This window comes from Podarcis gaigeae (assembly GCF_964106915.1).
Source record: "Podarcis gaigeae genome assembly, chromosome: 7".
In the NCBI taxonomy this organism is placed as follows: Eukaryota; Metazoa; Chordata; class Lepidosauria; order Squamata; family Lacertidae; genus Podarcis; species Podarcis gaigeae.
Genome location: NC_139683.1, coordinates 87,842,422 through 87,866,595, shown reverse-complemented (window position 1 = coordinate 87,866,595; position 24,174 = coordinate 87,842,422). Strand labels below are relative to the sequence as shown.

The 24,174-nt window shown below is 43.2% G+C and overlaps 2 protein-coding genes across 6 annotated transcripts in view; one reads left to right on the top strand and one right to left on the bottom strand.

The window, feature by feature from the left end:
* Window positions 1-6,344, top strand: part of PSD2 (pleckstrin and Sec7 domain containing 2) — a 55,623-nt gene extending 49,279 nt beyond the window's left edge. The window contains exons 12-15 of the mRNA XM_083748600.1: window positions 135-292; window positions 1,548-1,692; window positions 2,854-2,997; window positions 4,738-6,344. Coding sequence (XP_083604726.1) covers window positions 135-292; window positions 1,548-1,692; window positions 2,854-2,997; window positions 4,738-4,959 — 669 coding nt within the window. The 3' untranslated portion in view covers window positions 4,960-6,344. The remainder of the gene's footprint in view (window positions 1-134; window positions 293-1,547; window positions 1,693-2,853; window positions 2,998-4,737) is intronic.
* A 5,496-nt stretch (window positions 6,345-11,840) lies between these two features.
* Window positions 11,841-24,174, bottom strand: part of NRG2 (neuregulin 2) — a 133,115-nt gene continuing 120,781 nt past the window's right edge. For all 5 annotated transcript variants that reach the window (XM_083748623.1, XM_083748622.1, XM_083748624.1 and 2 more), the window contains 5 exons: window positions 20,867-20,969; window positions 19,216-19,339; window positions 17,530-17,657; window positions 16,657-16,881; window positions 11,841-14,182 (listed from right to left, as the gene is read on the bottom strand). In XM_083748623.1, the coding sequence (XP_083604749.1) occupies window positions 13,531-14,182; window positions 16,657-16,881; window positions 17,530-17,657; window positions 19,216-19,339; window positions 20,867-20,969 (1,232 nt within the window). In that variant the 3' untranslated portion in view covers window positions 11,841-13,530. The remainder of the gene's footprint in view (window positions 14,183-16,656; window positions 16,882-17,529; window positions 17,658-19,215; window positions 19,340-20,866; window positions 20,970-24,174) is intronic.

Genomic DNA, 24,174 nt, shown 5'->3' with positions numbered 1-24,174 from the left:
AGATGTGTATGTGTGTGTGTTTAAGGAGACACTGGATAAACACCTGCCTGGAACAGTTTTGGAAAGCTAGTAAGTCCCTTCCAGCATGATTCCATCTGAGTTGCTATTACTGTTATCTCTCTTCTCCTTCACAGGATGAATACAAACCTGACAAAGATCTTTCTGAAGTTGATCTAAAGAATGCCATCCGCATTCACCATGCCTTAGCCACAAAAGCCTCCGATTATAGCAAAAAATCCAATGTGCTGAAGCTGAAGACTGCAGACTGGAGAGTGTTCCTCTTCCAAGCGCCGTAAGTGTTCCAGCAGAACCCATGAGGTCCTACTCTTGTCCTTTCACTTGGCCAAGTGCAGATTGCCCAGCCATTCTCCACATCATGGGGGACGTTAGGAAAGTCCTCGTCTCAAGGGGGCTTATTCATAAGTACCTTGTCACATTGTGTTTCTTATTAAAGACAGAATTAGAAAACAGGACATCACTGCTTAGTTGGCATTATAGCTCCTTTTTACCTGAAGGAACATGTCTCTGTTTTACTGCAGAAGCTAAGCAGGTATGGCTTTGTAAGCTTCTGGGGAAACTCTGTAAGGTGCCGAGTTCTTTGATAATAAGATATGGGTGTGATCTATGTCTTTCTCTCCCTTTCTCAAATATGTGTCTCCCACCCCTCCCTCCAATAGTGAAAGATCTGACCACCTCCAAATAAGCCCCCCCCCCCCATGTACTATTGGCTGTGGAAGGGTTTTGCCTCCGCATTCTAAGACCCATGGCCAACTATTTTGCATACGGCTATGGCAATTGCCTTCAGAAGACGCAAGCAGTCTATATCCCTATTCTGAGGCCTCCTGCAGACGTGGCTACTTAACTGGCACTAGCAACTGTCCACCAACCATTCCACTAACCACGTAAACGAAGAGATGATTGATTCTGGATGAAGGTTCTTGTCTGGTTTACATCTCTATGACATGGTTAGATGAAACAGGGGAGGGTTTAACCCCTTGGTGTAAAAACAGGGGTGACCGAGGGGAAAGCTTATGCCATTGTAAACACGTTAATCTTTAAGATACCACAAGACTTTTGTGTGGCACCTTATTTCATGCCTTCCTTCTGGGGAGAAGGGGGCCCCCTATTTTGGAAACTGCACCTGGGCTTCCAACCCCCTTAATTTACCTTAAATTCACAAAGTGGATGCAGAGAAGACCCTCTTCCTGGTGGTCATGTAATGGATTCCCACAGGAAGCGGGATGACCAGAGAACCTCCTCTGCTACAATTAAAGTGGGTAGGCAGGTTTATATTGAATCAGGCATTCTTTCAGATAATCTGATCCCAGACTGCTTGGATCTCAAGTCATTAGCAAAGGCTTCAATACACACCCAGCAGTTCAGAAAGGCTACTTAGTGGGAAGAGAAATGTATTGAGTCTCCCTTCACTTTTATCATATTGGCATGTGTGCTCTCCATCTCTATCCCGCCCCACTTCTGATACATCCTGCCTCTCCTACTCTTTTGTGTAATGGTCCTCTTCCTTCAACCTTGCCTGGTCTCCATAGAAGCAAAGGAGAAATGCTGTCCTGGATTCTGAGAATAAACTTGGTGGCTGCCATTTTTTCTGCCCCTGCATTTCCAGCTGCTATTTGCTCCATGAAAAAATTCTGCCGTCCTCTCTTGCCATCTTCAACAACCAAGCTGTGTCAGGTAAAAGGAAAAAGGAAAAAGCGTGTGTATGTACATATATGGCATAAAGCCACCCAAGTGAGTGCTGAATGTATGCTTAAGTCTTCATCTTGGCCCATTTTTTCTTAATTTCTTCACGACATTGGCACAGTCATTGAGGATCACACAAACTAATAGTGGTAGAATGAAGCAAGATTGCAATCTGGGATAAAACGAACTGCCTGCCCTCGGTCCTCGCCCTTCCTGACCTGTCTGCCACATTTGTCCACTCTTGTTAAAGGGAAGAGGCATGTGGTGTCATTCTTGCTTCCTCTCCAAGACCTTCAAAATGGCTCCCCCACAAGAGGGAGACAGGATCTTCCCACAGCTACCCTTTCACCCTTAGAGTGATGCCCTTGTGGCAACTTTGACATTAGGGTCACCTTGCTAGTGGTGATAGACCACCCATTACATTCCACCATGTTTGTTTATGTTATTTCTTTATTTAAATATTCATTCTAAATCCATATCTAATATTTCCAAAAATATTTCTGCAGCATTAAGGTGGCGTACAATCAACACAATTAAAAATACAACACAACACGATCTAAAATGAGCAGAAGAAAGAATCTAGTTTGAGAGATCACCCAGAAACCAGCTAAGCCCATGGGCTTTGTTGAAATAAAAGTTCTTTTCTCACGGAGCAGGCCAGGTAGAACCCCTGGGGCAGGGAGTTCCAGAGTCCAGAAACCACTGCAGAGAGGTCCATCTGATATGTATTCATGAACTGAACCCTTGCTGGTGGCAGGATATAGAAAAGCCTGAGGACCTGGGTGGGCAGGCGGGCTCTGCTACAATGATCCCAAACCATTCAGGGCTTCAAAGGTAACAACGGTACTTTGAATTGTGCTGGAAACGGACATATGAAGTCAATGTAATGACGTGGTCACATGATCCACTTAGTAGCACAGTAAAAAAATTCAGTTGCAGCAGTTTGCATCTCGTCCTACTTCAAAGACAGTTCCATGTGAGAATCCAATTGTAACTTTTTAACGAAGGCATGTGTGACCCTGGCCAGGTCTGTTCCAGCTACATGTCTCCAGAAAAAGTGCAAAGTCTGAATTCTGGTAAATCCCTTTGTATTTGTGTACATGCTTATTGCTGAAGAACTTGACTCAGTCTCTCTTCCTCCTCGCCTTCCAGGAGGAGCAGCTGCAGTCTCATGAGAATAAAATGAGGCAAGTTGCAGATGAGTTAACAGAGCATAAACTACACCCGGTAGTGAAAGGCCTCAAGTCCAAAGAGGCTGAAGAATATCGCCTGAAAGAGCATTACTTAATATTTGAGGTGAGGCTTTCCAGGTGACAAATGATCTGTGGGGCAAAGATAGGGTAAACCTGGAGAGAATGACTGGGGAAGCATGGGTGAGCTCATAATCTCTTTCTGTTTAAAGACTTTTAGGGAGCAGTCCAACCAGACAGCAGGAGGGAGAACTGGAGGCAAATGAGTCACCATTTCCAGTGTCCTGCAGGGCTCATGACACCAGGGCTGAAGTAGAATTGCAGGGTCACATATACATTCCTAGGGACTTTCCATCATTCTACCCACTGGAAAAAATGCACCCTGTCAACTTGCATAGTCTTCCCGCTGGTTTGGGGGCGTGTTGGAGGACTAGATAGGTCCCTGCCACACCCTTGTCAGGCTCTACAAATGTCTGAGCTCCAGCATCAGTGAAGCAGTGGGAACAGAAGGTTTTGCAGTGGTGGTGGTGGGGAAGCCACTTGGGCCAGATCTTCCTCTCTTAGGTCTGACTTCCTCTTTCCACCCTCAGATGGGGCATGAGCAATAGCTTATGGTGCCTGGGATGCTCTCCCAGGGAACATATTTTTGTAGGGCCCTAAACATGGTTTCCTAGTGCAGAAATGACACACACAAAGCAAACCTCTAAGCATCTCTCTCTCTCTCTCTCTCTCTCTCTCTCTCTCTCTCTCTCTCGGCTTACAATATCTTCCCGGCAGTCAAAAGACTCAGTTCTCTGTGTAATTATCCTGATTAGACTTAATTGCACGTCTCCCAAGTAGCTTTATACCTGTAAAACACTATAAATAAGGTTCTTTGTTGATATGAGTATAGGATGTTTAGGAAGGTCCTCAAATTGTTGAGATAAACAAAGTTATTATCCACCTGAAGTGAGGCATTCAGGGCATAGCTGAGCTCAACGTGTTATCCATTCTCAGTAGGTCTTCTGCTGAAGTTGTATTTTATTGGGTTTTCTGAACTTCTGCTGTTCTTTGTTTTTGGCTTGTCCAAAAGAGGTACACCTTCTCTGTCCTCACAGAATTCTATGGCCAGGAGCCCAAGTGCATGTAATGATGCTTGAGGAATTAAGTATTTGTGCATTCCAAGATGAAGGGATCTGATCCCCCTTCCTGGACTAATCCTGGCATGGATCCAGACTTAGCTCCTCTTCAAAAGCTCAGTTCAAAAATGTACCAAAATGTATTTCAAAATGCATATTTTGATAGAAAATATGCACATAAGAGTAAGTCCACTTCTAGTACAAGCTAGAAGCCATTTTCCCCATCACTAGTCCTTCCAGACCATCAAAGAAGCTAGCATGCTGCTCCTGCTGCTGCATGTGTTGGAAAATGCACAGCAATTCCTCCTGCGCATGATGGGACATGCTCTCAGGGAGTTGCTGTGGCAGAAACCAGGGCTGGTAGGTGTAAAAAGGAAGAAGAAAGGGGAACAGGGAAGAGAGAGAACTCTTAAACCACCTCCTAATTACTTAACTTTTTTTAAAAAAAAAAATAATTAAATTTATGTGGACTTTTAAAGAAGTTTCCCAAAAATTATTCAGATAAATGTGGGATGGAGCAGATTTGTATGTCAAGTCATGTGATGTAATGAACCAGATTAGGGTCCTGTAGTCGCTCCCTTATTGACAGCTTACCCATCCTTGAAGCAAACACATCCTCCTGCCTGGTCACAAAGAGAAATCCCCAGCACTTCTCTCTCTATCTATTGTTCTGGTCATTTCTGACTTTCTCTCTCAGGATTTTTGGTCTGTTTCATTGTCCTTCACAGAAAAGCCGCTATGAGACATACATCAATCTTCTGTGTGCGAAAATAAAGGCCGGGACAGATGATCTGGAAAAAATAGAAGCCAACCTCTTCACAATGGAAGCTGAAGACATTTCCTTGAGGAAGACTTACTCCAGCCCTTCCATTAGCCAAGGGCAGTTGCCTGTGGCAAACAGCAAAGCAGAGAAAGACATGACAGACCAGAACACGTCAGGTAACCAATAGGTTAAAGTAACCAGAAAGTAGTATCTTGTCCTCCTCAACTGAAACTTATGAGCACAATAGTTTCTTGGGTGTGCATTAAGTACATAATGCAAATACTACAGCAGAAAGAATTCAAAGAAGCTTCTCTTCTGGTGCTTAAGTATTCCAGGATCATAGACTGTCTGCACTGGTTATCACTGTCGACATTTCCCTTTACTGTGCATGCAATAAATGGACAAGTTTTCCATACAAGAATTGGGATGTTCTTTTGCCAGCTGTGTTTCCTTGTAAACAGCTGGATTTTCCACTGAGCAACTGCTGCAGTGCTGTAGCAACATGGAGACACGACCAAATCTGTTCCTTTAACTACTACCAGTGGTGCTGCCGTGCCACAGTCCTTACAATATACAAGAAATCAAGAAATACTAGGACAGCAGATAAACAGAATCTATGGGCAGCATTTCTACAGGTAACTGGGTGAACAGTGTACATGTAAAATCAAATGCTATCACCAGAACTCAATGAGTGGCCCATGTATTGCAATAACTACATTATCTGCTCTACTGCCAAAATGTACGTACAGTTTTAAAACTTGGTGTCCAATATATAACCTTGTAAAGGTAAGAGTGCCCAAAACACGGACAGGAAGAAAATAACTTTGCTATACAGGGATCTTAGCAGTGCTAAGTAACGCTTTGAACATTTAGTAGCTTAATGGACCTTTCTTTTTCTCTTCTGTAAGTGAATCCCGGCTGGCTGTGCTGCAGTGCAGGCTCTGCTCTTGTCGTGCACTCAGCCACCGCAAATAGGGAATTCTCTCTTGCTTCTTCTCCTGTGCCCCTTCCCTTCTGCTTCATGGGCATCTAGGCATCTGCAAGCTAAGTGACACGTGTGGGGAGGGTGGGGGACCGAGCTGCTCATCACAGATAGCTGTACATATTCCATTTTGCTGTAAGCATAAATATACTCGCTCAATGGGATGTTGTGCTTCTGTCCCTTTCTTGCTGTGGTAGAAGTGACTCCGCTGCGTTTTCAAGGCCTTCAGCACTTTATTTACTGATTGACTCATTTTCATCTTCTTTTCTAGACATGCTCACAGTTAATCAAGTTCCAGTTTTAAAGGATCTTGTGGCTGCTAATTACAGTAATTTACAGTTTCTATTTTTGCAGCTTTTTAAGATGAAGATAATAAAGAGATTTGTTTGGATTCTCACAGCTTTTGAGAATTTATAAATTATTGAGTTTCCATGTTTCGTACCACTGGGGAAGCCACCATCCTGTTTTGCCACCCCCTTTTTAAATCTCTTTGTTTTTGTACAGTTTGATAGTTTTATTTGAAATGATGAATTACAAATCATGTACAAATGATGATGAACCTGTTAATAAAATGGATTAATCCAAAGCTCTACCTGGTCCTCTTTCTGATGACTTTCAACAACTCAGCAGAAACGATACCCACACATATAGAGAGATTTTCCACAGTGGAGGAAACTGCACATTTATTTCTTTCGGGTGGGCTGAGGAACCCCAGCCCAGAAAGAGTCACTTGGATCATTCCTTTCAGTTTAGCCTGCAAAGAGATGCGGATTGTTGAAACAGTTTTCCGGGTATTTCATCTCCACTTCAGAGTTTAGAAAGAACAACAGTCTGGTGCAAGTTACAAATATGTACAAGAACACTATCATATACCCTCCTCCCATAGAGGGTAATAAATGATTATTACTAATATTACTTAGGGTTAGGGTTGGGAAGACTCTCCAACTTTAGTTTTCTTACCCAAATTCTCAGGCTCCCAAGATAGCACAAACTCAGATGCCATCTGGTCATAACCTTGACCACTGAATTCCCACTTTCCCCTGACTACCATCACAGGCACGTCCACATTTCTTCCTTCTTAGATTCTTTATTATTGTTGTTGTTGTTTAGTTGTTTAGGCATGTACAACTCTTCGTGACCCCATGGACCAGAGCATGCCTGGCACTCCTGTCCTCCACTGCCTCCCACAGTTTGGTTGTTGTAGTAGTAGTAGTAGTAGTAGTAGTAGTAATTATTATTATTATTACTATTACTATTACTATTATTATTATTATTATTATTATTATTATTATTATTATTATTTATACCCTGCCCATCTGGCTGGACTTCCCCAGCCACTCTGGGCGGCTTACAACAAAATATTAAAATACAGTAATGCATCAAACATCAAAAGCTTCCCTAAACAGGGCTGCCTTCAGATGTCTTCTAAAAGACTGGTAGTTGTTGTTCTCTTTGACATCTGGTGGGAGGGCATTCCACAGGGCGGGTGCCACCACCAAGAAGGCCTTCTGCCTGGTTCCCTGTAACTTGGCTTCTCGCAGTGAGGGAACCGCCAGAAGGCCCTTGGCACTGGACCTCAGCATCCGGGCAAAACGATGGGGGTGGAGACGCTCCTTCAGGTATACGCTTTGAATTGTGCTCGTTATGTGGTCTCGGCGGCCACTCCCAGTCACCAGTCTAGCTGCCACATTCTGGATTAGTTGTAGTTTCTGGGTCACCTTCAAAGGTAGCCCCACATAGAGCGCATTGCAGTAGTCCAAGCGAGAGATAACCAGAGCATGCACCACTCTGGTGAGACAGTCCGCGGGCAGGTAGGGTCTCAGCCTACGTACCAGGTGGAGCTGGTAAACAGCTGCCCTGGACACAGACTTGACCTGCGCCTCCATGGAGAGCTGCGAGTCCCAAATGCACCCACTTTTCCTACCCTCTCTTCCATCCTGGGAAAAAGGTGTGCTTTCTTGGTCTTGGCTAGCTGCAGGGCCCTGGAAAGTCATCTTACTGCAAGCCCTTTTCCCCAGACTTCCTGGCACCAAGGAAACTGGAGCTCCTTACACACCCAGCTAGGCACCCACAAGTGTACACCTGCTGAGCCAGTGGGACAAGCCAATTACATTGCTCCCCCAGAGCACCCAAAGGGGGAAAAACCCACAATTGCAGGAACAAACAATTATCTGGGCATCTCACACATCATGTCAGAGATGTGAAAAGAGATAGAATGAAAATGTCTGTTAGCCATTTAGGGGCTGTCTGGCTGAAGCTACAACCATGTGCAAGTTTGCCCAAAAACTCCGCTAAGCTATTCACCCCCTTCCCTTCCCTTTATTCTGATGGAGGCACTAGGCTTCCTGAGAAATGGGAGGATGGAGGGAGAGTGGTGGAGGAAAAACAAGGAGTGGGGGGGGATTAACTGAATTGCCCACCCCCTCATTGCTCATGAGACTTGGTGAGCTGTTAGTTATGTTCTCTCTATAAAAGGCAACTGCCATATCTAATGTGACTCCAACAAACTAAGAATGGATGATGAGGATGAAAAGCCGGGACTATTCAGGCCTTCCTCCCACAATGGCTAATGTCACAAATAACAACAACAACAAAACTTGGCAAACATTCATAAACTGAATACCATATTTTTCTGTGTATAAGATGTGCCCATGTGTAAGACAACCTCTATTTTTTGAGTCCCAAATTAGGAAATAAATATTTTGAACACTAAGCAGAACAACGTTGATATTTTATTAAATATTCAAAACACTTGTATATTTAGTACCGTATATTTAAACATCAAACAGTGAGGCAAGCTGTGTAATGGGGGCTGCCCCTGTCAGCTCAGTGTAACTCCACACTAGCTGCAGCTCCATCTCTCCCGCCTGTGTGTTGCACTTTTGTCTCAGTATTTACGGTATGTACCGTATTTATTCCATGAGCGCCGGCATATGCAAATGCTGATTGAGGAGCTGTGACTGCCAGAGCTGCCTGAGTGAGTGCGCTTGGGGAATGGGGGTCTGGGTAGCCAGGGTGCGGCTGAGGGAACCGGGTGGAAGGAACAATGTCCGGAGTGGGGGCTGCTGGGAGGGGAGTACCAGACCAGGGTTTGTTGTAAGGCCAATAGTGAGGGGAGGCTGGGGAGGGGGGGAGAATATGGATGATGGTATGTATTTATTTGTTTATATATTTAATTGCAACATTCCGTGTATAAGACGACCCCCAATTTTAAACTTAAAAAATTTGGGGGAAAATATTTTCTTATACACGGAAAAATATGGTAGCTTACATATTTTTTTTAAAGGTACCCCTGACTGTTAGGTCCAGTCGTGGTCGACTCTGGGGTTGTGGTGCTCATCTCGCTTTATTGACCGAGGGAGCCGGCGTGCAGCTTCCGGGTCATGTGGCCAGCATGACTAAGTCAATTCTGGCGAACCAGAGCAGCGCACAGAAATGTCGTTTACCTTCCCGCCGGAGTGGTACCTATTTATCTACTTGCACTTTCGAACTGCTAGGTTGGCAGGAGCAAGGACCGAACAACGGGAGCTCACCCTGTTTCGAGGATTCAAACCGCCGACCTTCTGAATGGCAAGTCCTAGGCTCTGTGGTTTAGACCACAGCACCACCCGCATCCCAAATTCAGACTCCATTGCGTTCCATGTTCCATGTTCATAGTGGAGACTGAGAGTCTCCTCTGTCGCCTGCAAATACTCAACTTCATCCCCCGCTAGCCACTGAAGTAATAGAATGTGTCCCAAACCCAGGCGCAAGGAGTCACATGGGGGCCATGTGATATCAGCAAAGGTTGCACTGCCTATTGGCAACTGCCCTCTGCCTCTCTCACACACACCCTGCAAAAGCCCATGGAGTGAGATGGTGTTGTTGTGCAGCTCTTGGTAGACACATAATCTCAGAGCCTTGACTTCAAGCTCTGTGCTGGCCAAGAGAGTCCTGCATTGCAGAGAGTTGGACCAGGTGACCCTGGTCCAACTCTCTGTCCAACTCTGCAATTCTCTGGTTCCATGAAATCCAAGCAGGTTTTTGGAGCAGCCTGCTTTCCTTCCAGGCTTCCTTCGCCCTGTGCCACAATACAGCCATGCTCACCTGCGCCATTTCCCCTCAGGAGTGTGAGAGAGATTACTGGAGCCTGGCTAGACTCTGTATGCAATCATTTTTATTTCTGTATGTAATAATTGCTGGCTTCTTATTGTTGTGGGCATTCCTAAGTGTTTATTTGGTTTAATTGCACAAGCAATCTGCAAATGCTTGTTGTATCATAGCAAAGAAAAACGCTTACAAAGCTTTTGTGAAAACTAGACTCTTGGCAGTTATAAAAAAAAAATAAGGCAATATGTTAAAGAAATCAGGCAGATGCAGATAAGAAATCCGTTTTATTAGGTAGGTGTAATAAAACCTATGTAGAAATGCATGAAAACATTAAAATAACTTTATGGGCTCTTTGGTGAATGAATCTGCATTTGATGTTTCACGCAAAGGAAAGCAGAAGTTGCATAAAATCTCAATAAATCTAGAATAAACCCCAATGTACCTGTCCATCTTTTTACAAAATGCCAAAAGGGGAATGGGATACCCAAAATGGCTATTAGGGCTTCACCTGCTGCTAAAGGCTGCACCACTTCCATACTGTCCAACATTTCACAGATTTAAGAAAAGGCACTCTGTGCTCACACAAACAGACATTTTGCTGGTGGTGTATGCAGCACTAGTAAGCTACTCAAAACAAAACTCATCTTTCAAATGATTAATTTCATGATGGATCTGGTTGTAGTTATGACAAAATAGCTGCCATTTCAACACACTCAGCAGTTCTACTCACCCACTTCTACCCACTAGGTCCAGAGACTTGTAGCTTGCAAAACTCATGATTTTCAGCACAGACTCATCTGAGGTCAGCGCCGGCTCCTGTGTCTTTTACCCAGTGTGAGCAACAAGGCTCCCTGTTGATGAAACTCAATGGAGCTTCAATACCTTATTGGAGTCTAGACAGAACTGCATTTTATTGCAAAATCATGATTCAGAATGTGATTTGAGAATAGATTTTTGTAAGTTTTCTCCTGTTCAAAGGTTAAACCTACACCAGAAAAGGAAATATGGATTTCCTGAGGCTCATGACATCTCAGCTATTAAGACATCAATATACTTACCTGTATGATGTGAGCATTTGAACAATGACTTTCCATGTTTGAAGGTTGGAGGGAGTAGGGGTATTTATTTTCTTTTGTGGTTTAAGCTTATTGTTTGTAAAATATAAAAAGTGAGGCTATTCATTTTGCAAAACCCAATTTTTTTAAAAAAAGAACTGGCTGAACAACCAATAAAATGGCAGGTGCATTCAAATCCTATGCCATTTTTTTCAGAGGAAATTTGCACAGGATTGCAGCATTAATGCAATTGCAATTTTATGTCAATTTGGGACAAATTATTGGTGTGTCAGAACCAGGGATGGAGGGGAGATTCAATTTGGTACATGTCGGAAGTCTAAACCCTCAAATTCACACTTTCTGGAACAATATGTAAACTGAAATCCTTTGAAATTTGCACTTATCTGAATTTTGCAATGCAATTCTCCAACCAACTAATTTTTTTAAAAATGATATATTACAGGAAAGTGTACACAGAATTACTATTGTTGTTAAAATTAATATTTTCACTAACAAAGAAAACACATTTTATTAAGGGGAATTGCTTGCAAAAATGTGTACAACAGTCAAAATTGTGTATAAAATGTGTTTATTAGGAGAAATTCACACTAAAATGAAAATGTGTTTTTTTTATAAAAAAAAATTCACACATTCCTGCAAATTGTGGAGAACTGAATTCAGGATTTGAAAAATGAAAAACTGAGAGATCTGAAACTGATAGATCCTTCCATCCCAAGTCAGATTTGGCTTTGAGAGCCCAGGTCAGAGCAACTGGCTACTCACTGAAGTAAAGGGAGGTGATTAGGCCAGGTCTGTTATTGCAAATCAGAGAACTTTAGTCTAGATCCAATTGAGACCTCCTATAATGGCTCCCAGTCTTTCATTTTCTCTCTCACCACTGACTGTGAAATTGATTTTAGAATCTTGGTAGTCATTTCTTACTTTTATTTATAATATTAAAAAAGTTCAAGTGTTAAACAGTCAAGAGTTCTGACATTCAGACAATCCAGAGCAATTTTTTTCTTTTGTTTTCTACAATCATCTTTATGACAAATTAGCAGCGTTTCTATTGGACCCTGTTGTGGATGAGGAACAAAGGGTTTAAAGTACTTTATTGCTAAAAGTTAAAAGAAATACACTGGCAATTGTATTTTAATCTTCTCAGTCACAGCTTCTCCATGCATCCAATCTACAGTATCTGAAATGCAAAGGACATGCAGAAGTCAAAAGAGAAAAAGAAAAGAGGCAGGCTAGGATGTAAACCCGAGGGCCCCACGAGGAACGGAAAGGAAAGAAGGGATCTCTCTCTGTCATGGGAGTTTTCTTGCCAGCTGTACAAAGAAGTTTCTCAGAGCTGCTAGTGACACGATGGGATGCCGTGCGGCTTGCTAAAATATATAGATAGATATTTTTAAGAAAGTCATTATGAAACGCTAGAACGTTACAATAACAACTGTCTTTACAAAACAGGGCACACTGGTAGTGGCATTTATTTTGTTTCTTTCGGGGGGGAGAGGTAGCGGCAAGAGCCAGCATGCTGGTGACGCTACTTGGGACAAGGAGGAGGAGGAGACAGCTAGTGCTCGGGGTGATGTACTTCAGGAGATTCTTAGCTCACTTTGGGCTTTTAAAATAGGTGCACACACGTCATCAACAGCCCCTGAACTTTCCACGGTTGTTTTATGACCAAGCTGGCATCAGAATCTGGGCTGCACCTTTCTTGGCTCTGAAGAACAGACAGCAGATGCTCAGAGTCACTGATGAACAGCTAGCACTTGTGCTCAGTAGTAGCAGGGCTGAAGCAGATCTCAGAATCGGCATTTCTTGAAGTAGTCCTATTTAACCACACTGCTTCGAAGTATTTAATTTGTTAAATTATCTGGTTTCCCCTTGCTCATGGATCTGTTTAGACTAAGCGATATATTGTAAGGGCTGTTGCTACTGTGTGCTTTATTCACTTCCTACTTATCTTGTATTAAAAAACGTAATTACCAGTACATATTATTTTCCCTGAAAGGGAAAGGGACTTATGGAAACATTGACACATATGTTGTGTGTGTGTGTGTGTGTGTGTGTGTGAGAGAGAGAGAGAGAGAGAGAGAGAGCACAAAAGAGAAAGTGTATGTGTGCGCAACACTTTAAAAGCACTAGATTACCAACATCCAGATATCAAGCAATTTAAAAGGGTGTTTGTGTTCAAATGGAAAAGTGCTTATTAAAATATTCCATAACAAGTTGTCCTAAACATAAAGCTTATGATCTCAAGAATGCTTAAACGTAATTTTCATTGTGGACTCTGGCATTAGCGTACAGCAAAAGGCACCACGAATTTTGTTTTTTTAAATGATTTGTAAGTAGTCAAAAATTGGCCCATCTCTTTAATTTTTTTTGTTGATTTCTTCTTTTCTCAGAAGCTGTAAATCAAGATGTTACATATAAATAGAGATTCCTTATAAAAAGGTCTTTGCCATTAGCTATTATAAGACATCATTGCTAAAATGAAAATAAAACATTTCATATTTTTTTCTTTTTTATATATAAAATAAAAATTTGTCTTTTCTGTTATTCCTCCCCGCTTCCTCAGTCCTGGTGTGTTCATGGGAGTGGGCATGAGGGAGAGTCGGTGTGGCCTCTAAGGTGGTGCTGAATCTTGGCGGGATCTGCTGTTATGTGTCACTTGGTTCCCTCCCTGCGTGTTGCATCTGTCGAAGGAATAGTAAGTCCTGCTATCGGCCAGGCGATAGAGAGGGGGTGAATCGGGGTCCATTGCCTCCGTGTTTCTCATACTTAAGAAAGGCGTGCTCTCGGCCACCAGCTCCTCATCAGATTCACTGTATGAGGCGCTGCTCACTGAAAAGGAGTCTCTCAGCATTTTGCCCCTGTGTGACAGGTGCCCATTCAGTTTTGATTTTCTCCACCGCCTGCTGTTGCTGCCCGTTCTCTTTGGCTGATCTAGCACAGAGATGTACTCGTGTGTTGTCTCGTATTCGTCGTCCTCCGTGATGCGGAAGGGGCTGGAGGGCAAGCTCCCTGTGCTCTCGTTCAGGTAGCTCCTTCTTTGGTAGTAACTCTCATACCTTTGCATATCTTGGGAAGGGATCTGGTACCTTCGGAGCAATGGCTGCTGTTCCTCCACCTGGAAGCTAATGGATGCTGCAGGAGGCAGAGAGACTGCATGAGCTGAATTAGGAGAAGTGATCTCAAAGGTGGGCATGTGGGCTGATACGGAGCAGTGGAAGTCAACCGGCGACAGGCGTGCTGGAGTGGTCAAGGCAGATACGTACCTGGAAGAAGAAACAACGGCATTGGGATCAAGCCGAAGGGTCACAATGAAGAGCTCTCCCCCCCCCCCTTTAGCACACAACTTTAAATCCAGGCTGAGTTAATGCTTTCTCCTAGCCCAACTTGCACAGAAATGTTTTTTCTGTTTGTCTGTGTGTTTTGTTTACAATGAGATAGAAAGAGGTGGCAAGGAGACAGTCATCGTCCCAGGGCCTGGGAAGAATTACCACACCAACAGGAGCTAGGTGGGAATTGTCATGGGGTTCAGCCAAATGAACAATAAGGGGGGTATTTTTTCAGTTAGAGGCTCAGACCTTAACTTAGGAGCACAGATAAAACCCACAGGAAACAAATGGGATCACTTCTTTACATGTGAAAAGAACAATTATGAGCAAAACAGTTCAGTGATTTTTTAATTTTACAGTGGGAAGCAGATTAAGGCTGAAAACCTAACCCCACTTGTGTTTGCAAGGTAAAACCCCAAAGTCAAGCTGAACAAGCAACAAGTAACAATCGTATAATTCAGTGGTTTTTTTCCTGAGGGGACGCAAGGGTATGCATACCCCTAAACATTTTGTGATTCTTTGTACCTTTCTCCATTTATGGTATTTATTTCCCCCAATTTGAACTATAAAATGGTGGTTTTCTTGAGTTAAAATGAGAGTACTCCTAAATATGTATCTGAAACAATGCAAGATGACCCTCCTAACAAGGAATATTTCAAAATCATAAGAACAAAACACTACATAACAAGCTCTGGGGAAAATGATAGTAAAATTATGTTCTTTATTTCCTCGAAGCATCTGCTGCCGCCTATTGTCAGAGATCAGACCCTTGCGATCACTCTTCCCAAGCAACTTGCACTTATGCTCAGACCAAGAAAATCAACCATTTCTACTTTCTCAGGTGAATTATGTTATTCTGCTGACCACTATCCGGTGCATTTAAAACCCAAACATGCCTCTCTCCTCTACTTAAATGTCCCTTCCTATTATCGTAGCCTCTTTATCCCATGAGGTGGATTGCTATGCGTGTTTATTGAGAGTACGGTAGGTTCTCTAGGTTTTACTCAAGTGTGCACATCACTGCAGTTTAATCCTCAACATTGTTTCTGTCGGATGTGGATTAGCCACAACGTAGTTCATTACAGAAGGGACGCAGGTGGCGCTGTGGGTTAAAGCCTCAGCGCCTAGGACTTGCCGATCGAAAGGTCGGCGGTTTGAATCCCTGCGGCGGGGTGCGCTCCCGCTGCTCGGTCCCAGCGCCTGCCAACCTAGCAGTTCGAAAGCACCTCCGGGTGCAAGTAGATAAATAGGGACCGCTTACCAGCGGGAAGGTAAACGGCGTTTCCGTGTGCGGCTCTGGCTCGCCAGAGCAGCGATGTCACACTGGCCACGTGACCCGGAAGTGTCTCCGGACAGCGCTGGCCCCTGGCCTCTTGAGTGAGATGGGCGCACAACCCCAGAGTCTGTCAAGACTGGCCCGTTCGGGCAGGGGTACCTTTACCTTTACCTTTTAGTTCATTACAGCAGTATGTTCTCTAGCATTTTCGAGGACACAACTAAAGAAAGTAATTGGTGCCTGGCTGCTGCTGTCATGTGTTCAGTTTCCAGTTCTGTGTGAGCCTAAGATGGAAGTCACGTGGCAGAATTGGAGGAAATGGGAAAGAGATCAGTGAGGAAGATGTGTTAAGAGTCAAAGAACTAAGCACATGGCAAACTCCTGGCTTGGGCCAGGCTTTGATCACAGTGGTGCTTTACAGCATGCAAACCACTTCACCTAGATTATATTGTGATTCTGCAACAGCAGCAGACCTGCAGAGCAAGGTTGCATATGGTGAGGCTGGAGCAGATTAGCTTGATTACAGCTATCTAGTGGATTTATGGCAAATTTTAACCATGGGCCTCCTAATCCAAACTCTTAGGGCTCATTCACATTTACCTTTCATGCCACACTTTCTAGGCACAGGTCTTCACTTTCCCGGTCTATGGCCAAGTGTTGTTGTCCTCGTCATCCCACTGCTTTCCTTAGGAAAATCTGCTCTTTATTGCTGAATCAGAACAAATGGCAATTCAAATTTTCTGCAGAATGCCATTTACTCCAATTAAGCAGCAAGGTTTTTGCAGGGAAAGCAGTGGGGAAACAAACAAAACTGTCTGACACAGACCTGGAAAGCCCAGACCTAGAAATGCAGAGCAAAAGTAAGTGTGGATGAGCCCTTAGCCATTATGCCACATGGCCTTCGTGTGTGTGTGTGTGTGTGTGTGTGTGTTGCAAAACAAAAACAAAAAACCCCTTTAACTCAGCTTATTCATCTTGACTCTGGAATTGATGCTCAAAGCTCTCCCCATCCCCCTCCTTCTCTCTCACTGTTTCATGAGAGAGACTGGACATTGTCTGTGAAAGTCTGCGAAACACCATCCATACTGACAAGCAAGTGGGAACAGCAAGCGAGAATAACAGCAGAAAACGAGACCTCTCACTATGTGGTGAGTCTCGAAGGGAATCCACGGAGTCTCTGTATTGCATCATGGGCCTCCTTTGCTCCTCACTGGCATAGGCAGCCTCCCTCCGAGCGCGAGCCTCCACGCAGGCAGGGCTGTTGCACTTGCTGGTCCCCACAGAAGACAGCATAATCCCAGACTGACAGTCCGAAGTCAGGCTTTCTGTCTGCTCCAAGCTCCAAGTGTGGCTTCCATGTCTGCAGATCAAACCAGAGCAAGTGACTTTGGATCCCTCCCAGCAGCCTCATACTGCATAGATCCCCACAAATTACTTAGCAGGTTTGACTTGTGAGAGAATAAAATGGGCTAACCCCATGTATGCAGCTCTAAGCTTCTTGGAGAAAGAGGATGGGGTAGAAAGAAGGCTGGTAATGAATGCAGCCGCAGCTGTACCCTGTGTTTCTACTTATACATGGGCATGCAGGGGTTAAGAGCACAGAGTTCCATGTGGAGCATTTTCTTTGGGACCCACCTCACCCCTTCCACCACTCCTTCTGACTGCTCAAACCCGCTCAGAGCTGAACAGAAACACTCAAAGGGGAACAACTGATTTTGAGAGAGAGAGCCAGGCTGCTCACCCCTTCCTGACTGCCTGTCTCTAGAAAGATAAGAGGACCCTGCTAGCAGGAGGGAGGTGAGATCTGAAAGCAAAATGTCACAGGCACAAGCAAAAGTCAATTACTGAAACTAAACTGTTGCAAATGAGGCCACAGGCCTGCAAGGAACATTTCCATCATGCCATTAACCGAAGGGCTCTTCTGCACTCCCAGATGTCTGCATATGCACAGATCACTATGCAGGTAAGTTGAGACAAAACTGAGTTTTGAAGCTGGTGTGTGAAGTACCTTTGCCTTGAATTCGGAGTCCCTGTGGAGCTCGGGTGGGATGGTGAGCAGGAATGGCTCCCTGAAAAAGTGGTCTCCGTTTCCCTTCGTATGACATGCTCAGTAGCAGGAACGTTTTTCGACATATACTGGGCGGAAAGTCACAAATTATCTGACATCAATTTTAAGCTGAAAACATTGTTTTATTTATAGGCTTGTTATAAACCATACTACATTATGCTTCCATTTACAGAGGATAAGAATTAGGCCAGCCAATTCAGATCGCCCTAAATATGCTTGACTTTTGTTCTTCAATTTCAGAACCTCCAAAACAATTAGCCTGCCTGGAAGTGCTGCTTATGATTGCTTTTAAAAGCTTATGACCTTGTGATGCTAATCTCTGGGCTGGCATCTCCCCAGCAGCAAAGCACAGAACACTAAAGATGCAGAGCAACACATTTCACCGGAGGAGACAACCTGCATATAAGAGCAATGGTTGCATCACCCGAGCAAAAAACCAATCTCTTTAGAGACGTTTAAGTCTTGCTTAAATACTAAGCCAGTGAGGAATTAAACCCCTTTCCACACACCAAATAGCACCAACTGAAATGCACAGACGCTCATCTCAGACTACCCAAATGAAGCTAACACTTATTACCATGTTTAATTCCTACCCAGCCTTTAAGCCCAGGACAGCGTTGCATATGACAAAAAGCAGTAAGATGAACTTGCAATTTTTAAAAGAAACAACTATAATAGCAAACCGGAATCCTCCAATTAATTGAGCCAAAGGTGGGGGGTGCTGCATGACAAAGGCCCTCCCCCGTTATCCTTACTGGAAGGCATTGCAAGGCAGTGGGGGGGGGGGGCCAGCCTGAAGACACACCGTGGCTGTCAAAGTGGGCAGCACAAAGGATGGAAGGACCTGCAAATTTCAGTGATCTCCGTATCTCATTTTTTCCAATCTTAAATTCAGTTCTCCACATTTCCACAGCAATGAAAATTATTTGGCATTTTTGTGTGAGTTTCTCCAAACCAACTTTTAAAAATGCGGTTTTACATAATGCACACACTTTTGCAAGCGCTTTGTCCTAATACGATGCATTTTTATGTTATTTCCACTAACAGGCTCCTTTCTTAATGCAAACCTTACTGTGAATATATGCATATTTGTAAACACTGTTTGATTGGAGAAATACATCACAAAATTCAGTTAGTTGCCAATTTTGAAGGAAGGTTCTGTGTTTTGGTTCTCAGATTGTTCTAGAAAGTGTGGATTTGATGGATCCGCCTCTAAATGCAATGAAAGTTCTCCCCCATCCCTGGGAAACACACCAGGTGTGTTTGTAGACCATCTGGGCCGCTGCTTGCCCATTCGGCTGCTATGCACCTGCAGGGACTTGAAGTAGCAGCCTCTGTGCCTTTGTGTCTCAGTGTCCTTTTCCCCCTTCCTGACATACAGCAGCTCTCAGTGCAGCAGCTGGGAACCCCACCAATAAACTACTACATGAACTGCCTCTGGAAAAGCCAAGGGAGGGACAAGAGGGAGAAAGTGAAGAAGGGAAATAGAAATAGTACGGGGGGGGGGGGGGGAGAGAGTAGTAGGAGGAAATGACCATTTGCCCCTCTGTCCTTGATCTATCCCCTCCCCCATTGCCATTTCAGAGCTTCCCACACCCTGATTTTTTTTTTAAAAAAGCTACTTACATCAGCCATCTGAATTTCCTCAGGGTCCAGCCGGGGGTGACTAGGGCCATTTGCAAGGTTTCTGTTCTGATGGGCTGGACACATATTTTGCCGCAAATGGTTATGCATTTGAGTTCTCTGTTTTCTAAAGAGTTAAACAGATTAATACATTTTACTGACGCTTGCCTTCATCCTGAAAAGATGTTCAGTTATGAATAGGGGAATAAAATGACGAAATGCTCTTTGAGGATTGGAAACCTTTTGTAGAATATTTAAAGAACTATTGTAATTGCATGAAAATGCCAGTAGGATTTGAAATATGAGCAACAGTAGAAAGACATTAATGGCAATAATATAGGATGTATATATGGAGTGTCATAAGTTAAAATATACAGCATTAAAAGATAAGCACAGAACATCATGGTGGGAGGGATGGGAAGTCAAAGGAATAATTAAACGTATTGTTGATGGCAAAGTATGTAAACCTTTGAAAACGAAATCATTTTTTTTAAAAAAAAAGAATAGGGGAATACAAAGTTTGACAATGGTTAGCTCTTTTTACTGCATTCTTGTGCCAAGAAAGACAGGGTCCCCCTTTGGACAAGCAGCTGGGAATTAGAGAATTTTGGCTTGCGCTCAATCTTTGCAGTTTGCATATGGGAACTTTATCAGATTAGATAAGACACTGGAGATGCATGAAGAGAACAGTAGTACAATTACTTCAGCTGGGAATTGTTCTTAGCACTACTCTCCTGCCTTGTTGTTCTTGTTAGACTAAGGCATGGTTTTCAATGTGTGCATTGATGTATTGCGAGAGGGAGCCTATTGGCTTACATATGGTTTCAGTGTCTCTGTGTGGGGTTTTTTGTTTGGTTGTAAATCACTTTGGGTTGCCTTGAGCAAGATAAAGCAGCTGAAAAAAATTATAATTAGTAAATAATAATAATAATAATAATAATAATAATAATAATAATAATATCTACACTTCAGTAAACTTTTACTATTACTGTTCTGGTTTGCACCACTTTATCAGTTTTTTTTTAGTTTTTTCTTCTTTAAAGATTTTCTAATTCACACTTCAACAGCTTTTTGCCTATATTTCTAAAATTGTTAACAATGTAACTTACCATGGGTGGCAACAATGGCGCCTGACGGTATCAGAGTAGAAGCACTGGTGCTGATCCCTGAGGAATGGAAGCAGAGCAAGGTGGCAATGAGGTGGGGGGAGCTCCCAGTGGGTGGTAGCATTCACCCACTTGTGGGACCAACAACAAGAACCCAGAGCTCCCATGACCTCACTTCCGCCTCACTCGGCCCCATTCCTGTCCTGGCGAGTGGACACTGCTCTAGCCTCCTCCCATGTAGCTATGCTGAAAGCACTGTCTGAAAGCACTCTGGAACTGCATGTTTCACCAGTTGCTGAAAACAGTAGACTCACTCCCTTCCTTTTCCTCCCTAAAGCTTAGTAAGGTTGCATATAGGTGTAAATAAAACCCTATGTGTCCAGTGAAACTGATCCTTGGGTAAGTGCTGGAATCCCTGCAGTGATGCCACTCAGAGCTCAGGTTACACACAACAGTATTTTCGGCTGGTAACAACTGGAACTTTAAGAATGGCATAAACTGTCCATGCATTATAAAAGCTCTCTTTACTATTAAGAAATGTCACTCACTTGGTTTTACAGTAGGCTACCACACACACTATTCCCACAACAAGCAATGCAACACAAATCCCAGTTATGGTCAGAACTCTCTTCTGATACAGCTCCTCAGCTTCTGCAAATGACATAAAAACAATGAGCGGTTAAAAACATATCAGTTTAAAAATATGAATTCTGAATATACCAACCCTCTCACTAGGAGACGGAACCCAATGGGCTCTTTTCCTGATTTATACACTAAAATCTGTACTCCTAGCCCAACATTAGGTGTAGATATTCTACTTCTCTCCAAACCTTTGCTTTTACTATTTCCTGTTCACGTGAATCAAATCAAACAAAAAACAATTCACACTGGGTTCCTTTTTCTTTCCAAGACATCTCTCCCATGTTTTCTTATAATCCTACAAACCTACTTCTTTTGTGAACAACTATTTGTAGAATACCCGATGTCTGACAGCATTCAAGCAAGAGCATAGCAGTTCTCATATTCTCAGAGGTCTCATGTTCCTAGAGTGGTCATGCGTCCTACTTTACAGAGAGCCGTCTTGCATTTGAAGAACCTCTCTATTTGAAGGGCTATCTGGTCCAAGTCTGGTTTAAAGATAAACAACCCTGAGAAGAGAAAGGAGGGGCCTTGAAGTTGCCCATCAGCGCTTAGCACCTGAACAGCGGAGTAAGCAAGCATTCTGATCCCATGGTCATCCTTCCCCTCTATGATGAAATGTATTGCACTTGTTTAAATTATGTAATTATGTCTACATAAAATAATAAATATAACACATAAAACAATATACACATTGTATATATATTGATCTACTTTGTTTCTTTTCTCTTTTTTGGCACTATGTCAGTGGCACCTTTTCATACCCACAAATGTCCTTCAATACTGCAGAAACTTCATGTTGACCCACAGTGGAAACACTTACTGAGTTTCATTTTTTGTTGGTAAAGTAGCCAAAGGAAATATATATCTACATACACTTCGCTCTGAGCCCAGTATCTCTTAACTCTGGTAGCATTTAGAAGTCACAGAACCCGAACAACTAACCAGAAGACAGTGGAAGAGAAACTGAATCACTGTGTATCTTTTGGCTACTGGAGCCTCTAAGAACAGCAGAGGAGTAGGAGAGTATCCAGGACTCGGCTACAGAAAACACTGGTAAAGAAGAAGCAATTTATATGTGTTGTATATGCAATATAACATTGTGGAGTCCTGTTTTTCTCTACCAGATTTCCCTGTTTAAATTTACAACACGTTTGACTGAAATGCTTCTTTGATGTGCCTAGACCCAGCCTCTCTGCTATCAGAAGCTGTGCAGATGTACCAATGGTTGGAAGTGTGTACCAATGGGTTGCCTGCATGGGTGTCTGCAGGGAAGACAGGGAGTGCAATTGCCCACCCCACCCCACCCCCCAAATAAGCCACAATTTCCAGTTTCTCAGCTTTCTTTTCCTTTTTAAAAAAGTATGTCTCTAGCACTTGAGGGACACGAGATATGAGACACCACTTGCAGGCACTATGCTCGCCCATTGGTATTTATGACAGACTAGCCTGCTCCCGCGTTTCAGTACTTTTGGTCAATGAATGAAGTGTCAGCAATAACTGACTTTTAGGAAAGAAGATCTAGCCAATAAGCCAAAGAGAAGGTTTGAATTAAACATGAATGATATAGTCTTCAAAACAGGAACATCTTGGCTTGTTCTTAATACTTTTCTGATAGTCTTTAATGGTGGAGAAGCAATTGCTGCCCCACAGAAAGCAATTCTGCTATCCAGAATTGCAGTGTTGCTGTGGTTGAGGTGTAGTAGCTCAAAGACAAAGGCAGCAGCAAAGATCTTTCTGACTTATATCTTATTTCATACAAAAAATATTTTTCTGAGTTAGTAAACATTAAAAAAATTATTGGGCTAATGCCAATGCAAAAAAGGCCATCATTATTATGCTCATATTGCAGAGGGTAGGAGTGGTGCTGATAACGCATGGGTGGTTATGTCGACCCTGCAAAGTAACTCAGTGTTGGTATACACATTTTGCTGGGCGGAGGCAGGCTTAGAGTAGCATATGGCCACCATGAAGGTGTAGCCCAGTGTTGTGAGCCTGTCAAGTCAATTGGAGCAGAAGTGCACCTGGTTAAAGGCTGGGAGAGGGAAGGAAACCAGGGAAGGAATGGGGGGCTACAACTGTGAGTGAACAGGTGGCGTTTAGATGCAGGTTCACGCACTGAGAAACAACAGAGAAGCAAACCTGGAATATAATTTTCTCAGAGGCCAGGTCTAACAATGTCTCACATCCACTCGGTCACCAAATTTCCTAGAAATGGTAGATCTGGTCTCTAATGCCAGTCATGTTTGTTGGTTTGGCGTATCTGCCTCCATGTTGTCTGAAATGAGGTTCTTCAACAACTGTGTCTCTCTCACTGGGGTGTTTTATACGAGAGCAGAGTGCCAACGGCTTGCGTGTTGCAGCTCTTCCACCAGCTGAAGTGTTGGCTTAGCATCTCTCATACCTATTTGTCTCCCATCCTTTCCCAATCAATCCAGTCCCAGCCTTCCACAAAATAACCAGTTGTTTTCCCCTCTACCCCAAATTTTGGCCCTAGTTTTTAAGGTTAGGTTTGCATTTTATTTACAGCTGTGTTCTGCTTTCTGTATTAATACTTAGTCTTCTGTGTTTGTGTCTAAGTCTTGTGACTTCATTGTACACAGTCCAATACATTGTACACAGTCACTGAGCAAGCAGCACTCATACAGGGTAATATTACATACATCAGTGCAGTACAGTCTTAATAACATTAGTTTCTTTTTGGGGGGGGATACAAACTTAAACACAAGCAGAAAATTGACTGTCTGAAATTTGGCAAGGCTAATCCTCTCTTGGGAGGCTACCATGTCTCCCAATATCATACATCTACGTGAAAAAAACAAAAAAGTAATGGCCATTTTGATTTCAGAGTTTAAGTGAACATGAACACAAGGTTTTGATTTCCAGTCCCAGATCAGGTTGCACTGGGCTCAGATTGATCCAAAATTAATCAGGGCTGGATGCAGATCACCAAATCAGGCCCTGAATTGGATGGTGGTCAGGCTTGCACAGCCCAGTGTGAATGGGGTGAGAGAAGGAATGACTGCAGATAAGGCAATATAAATTATAAAAATCCATGAAGGCATGGTTCGTAGTCTGCGCCAAATAATTCTCAAGTTACACTTGTTAGGTACACATGCATAATATTAAGTTACAATTTCATAAAAGAGAGAAGATTATGACCTTGAAAATGATCCCCTCCCAAACCGAAGTTTTGTAATGAAGTACATTAGCCCTT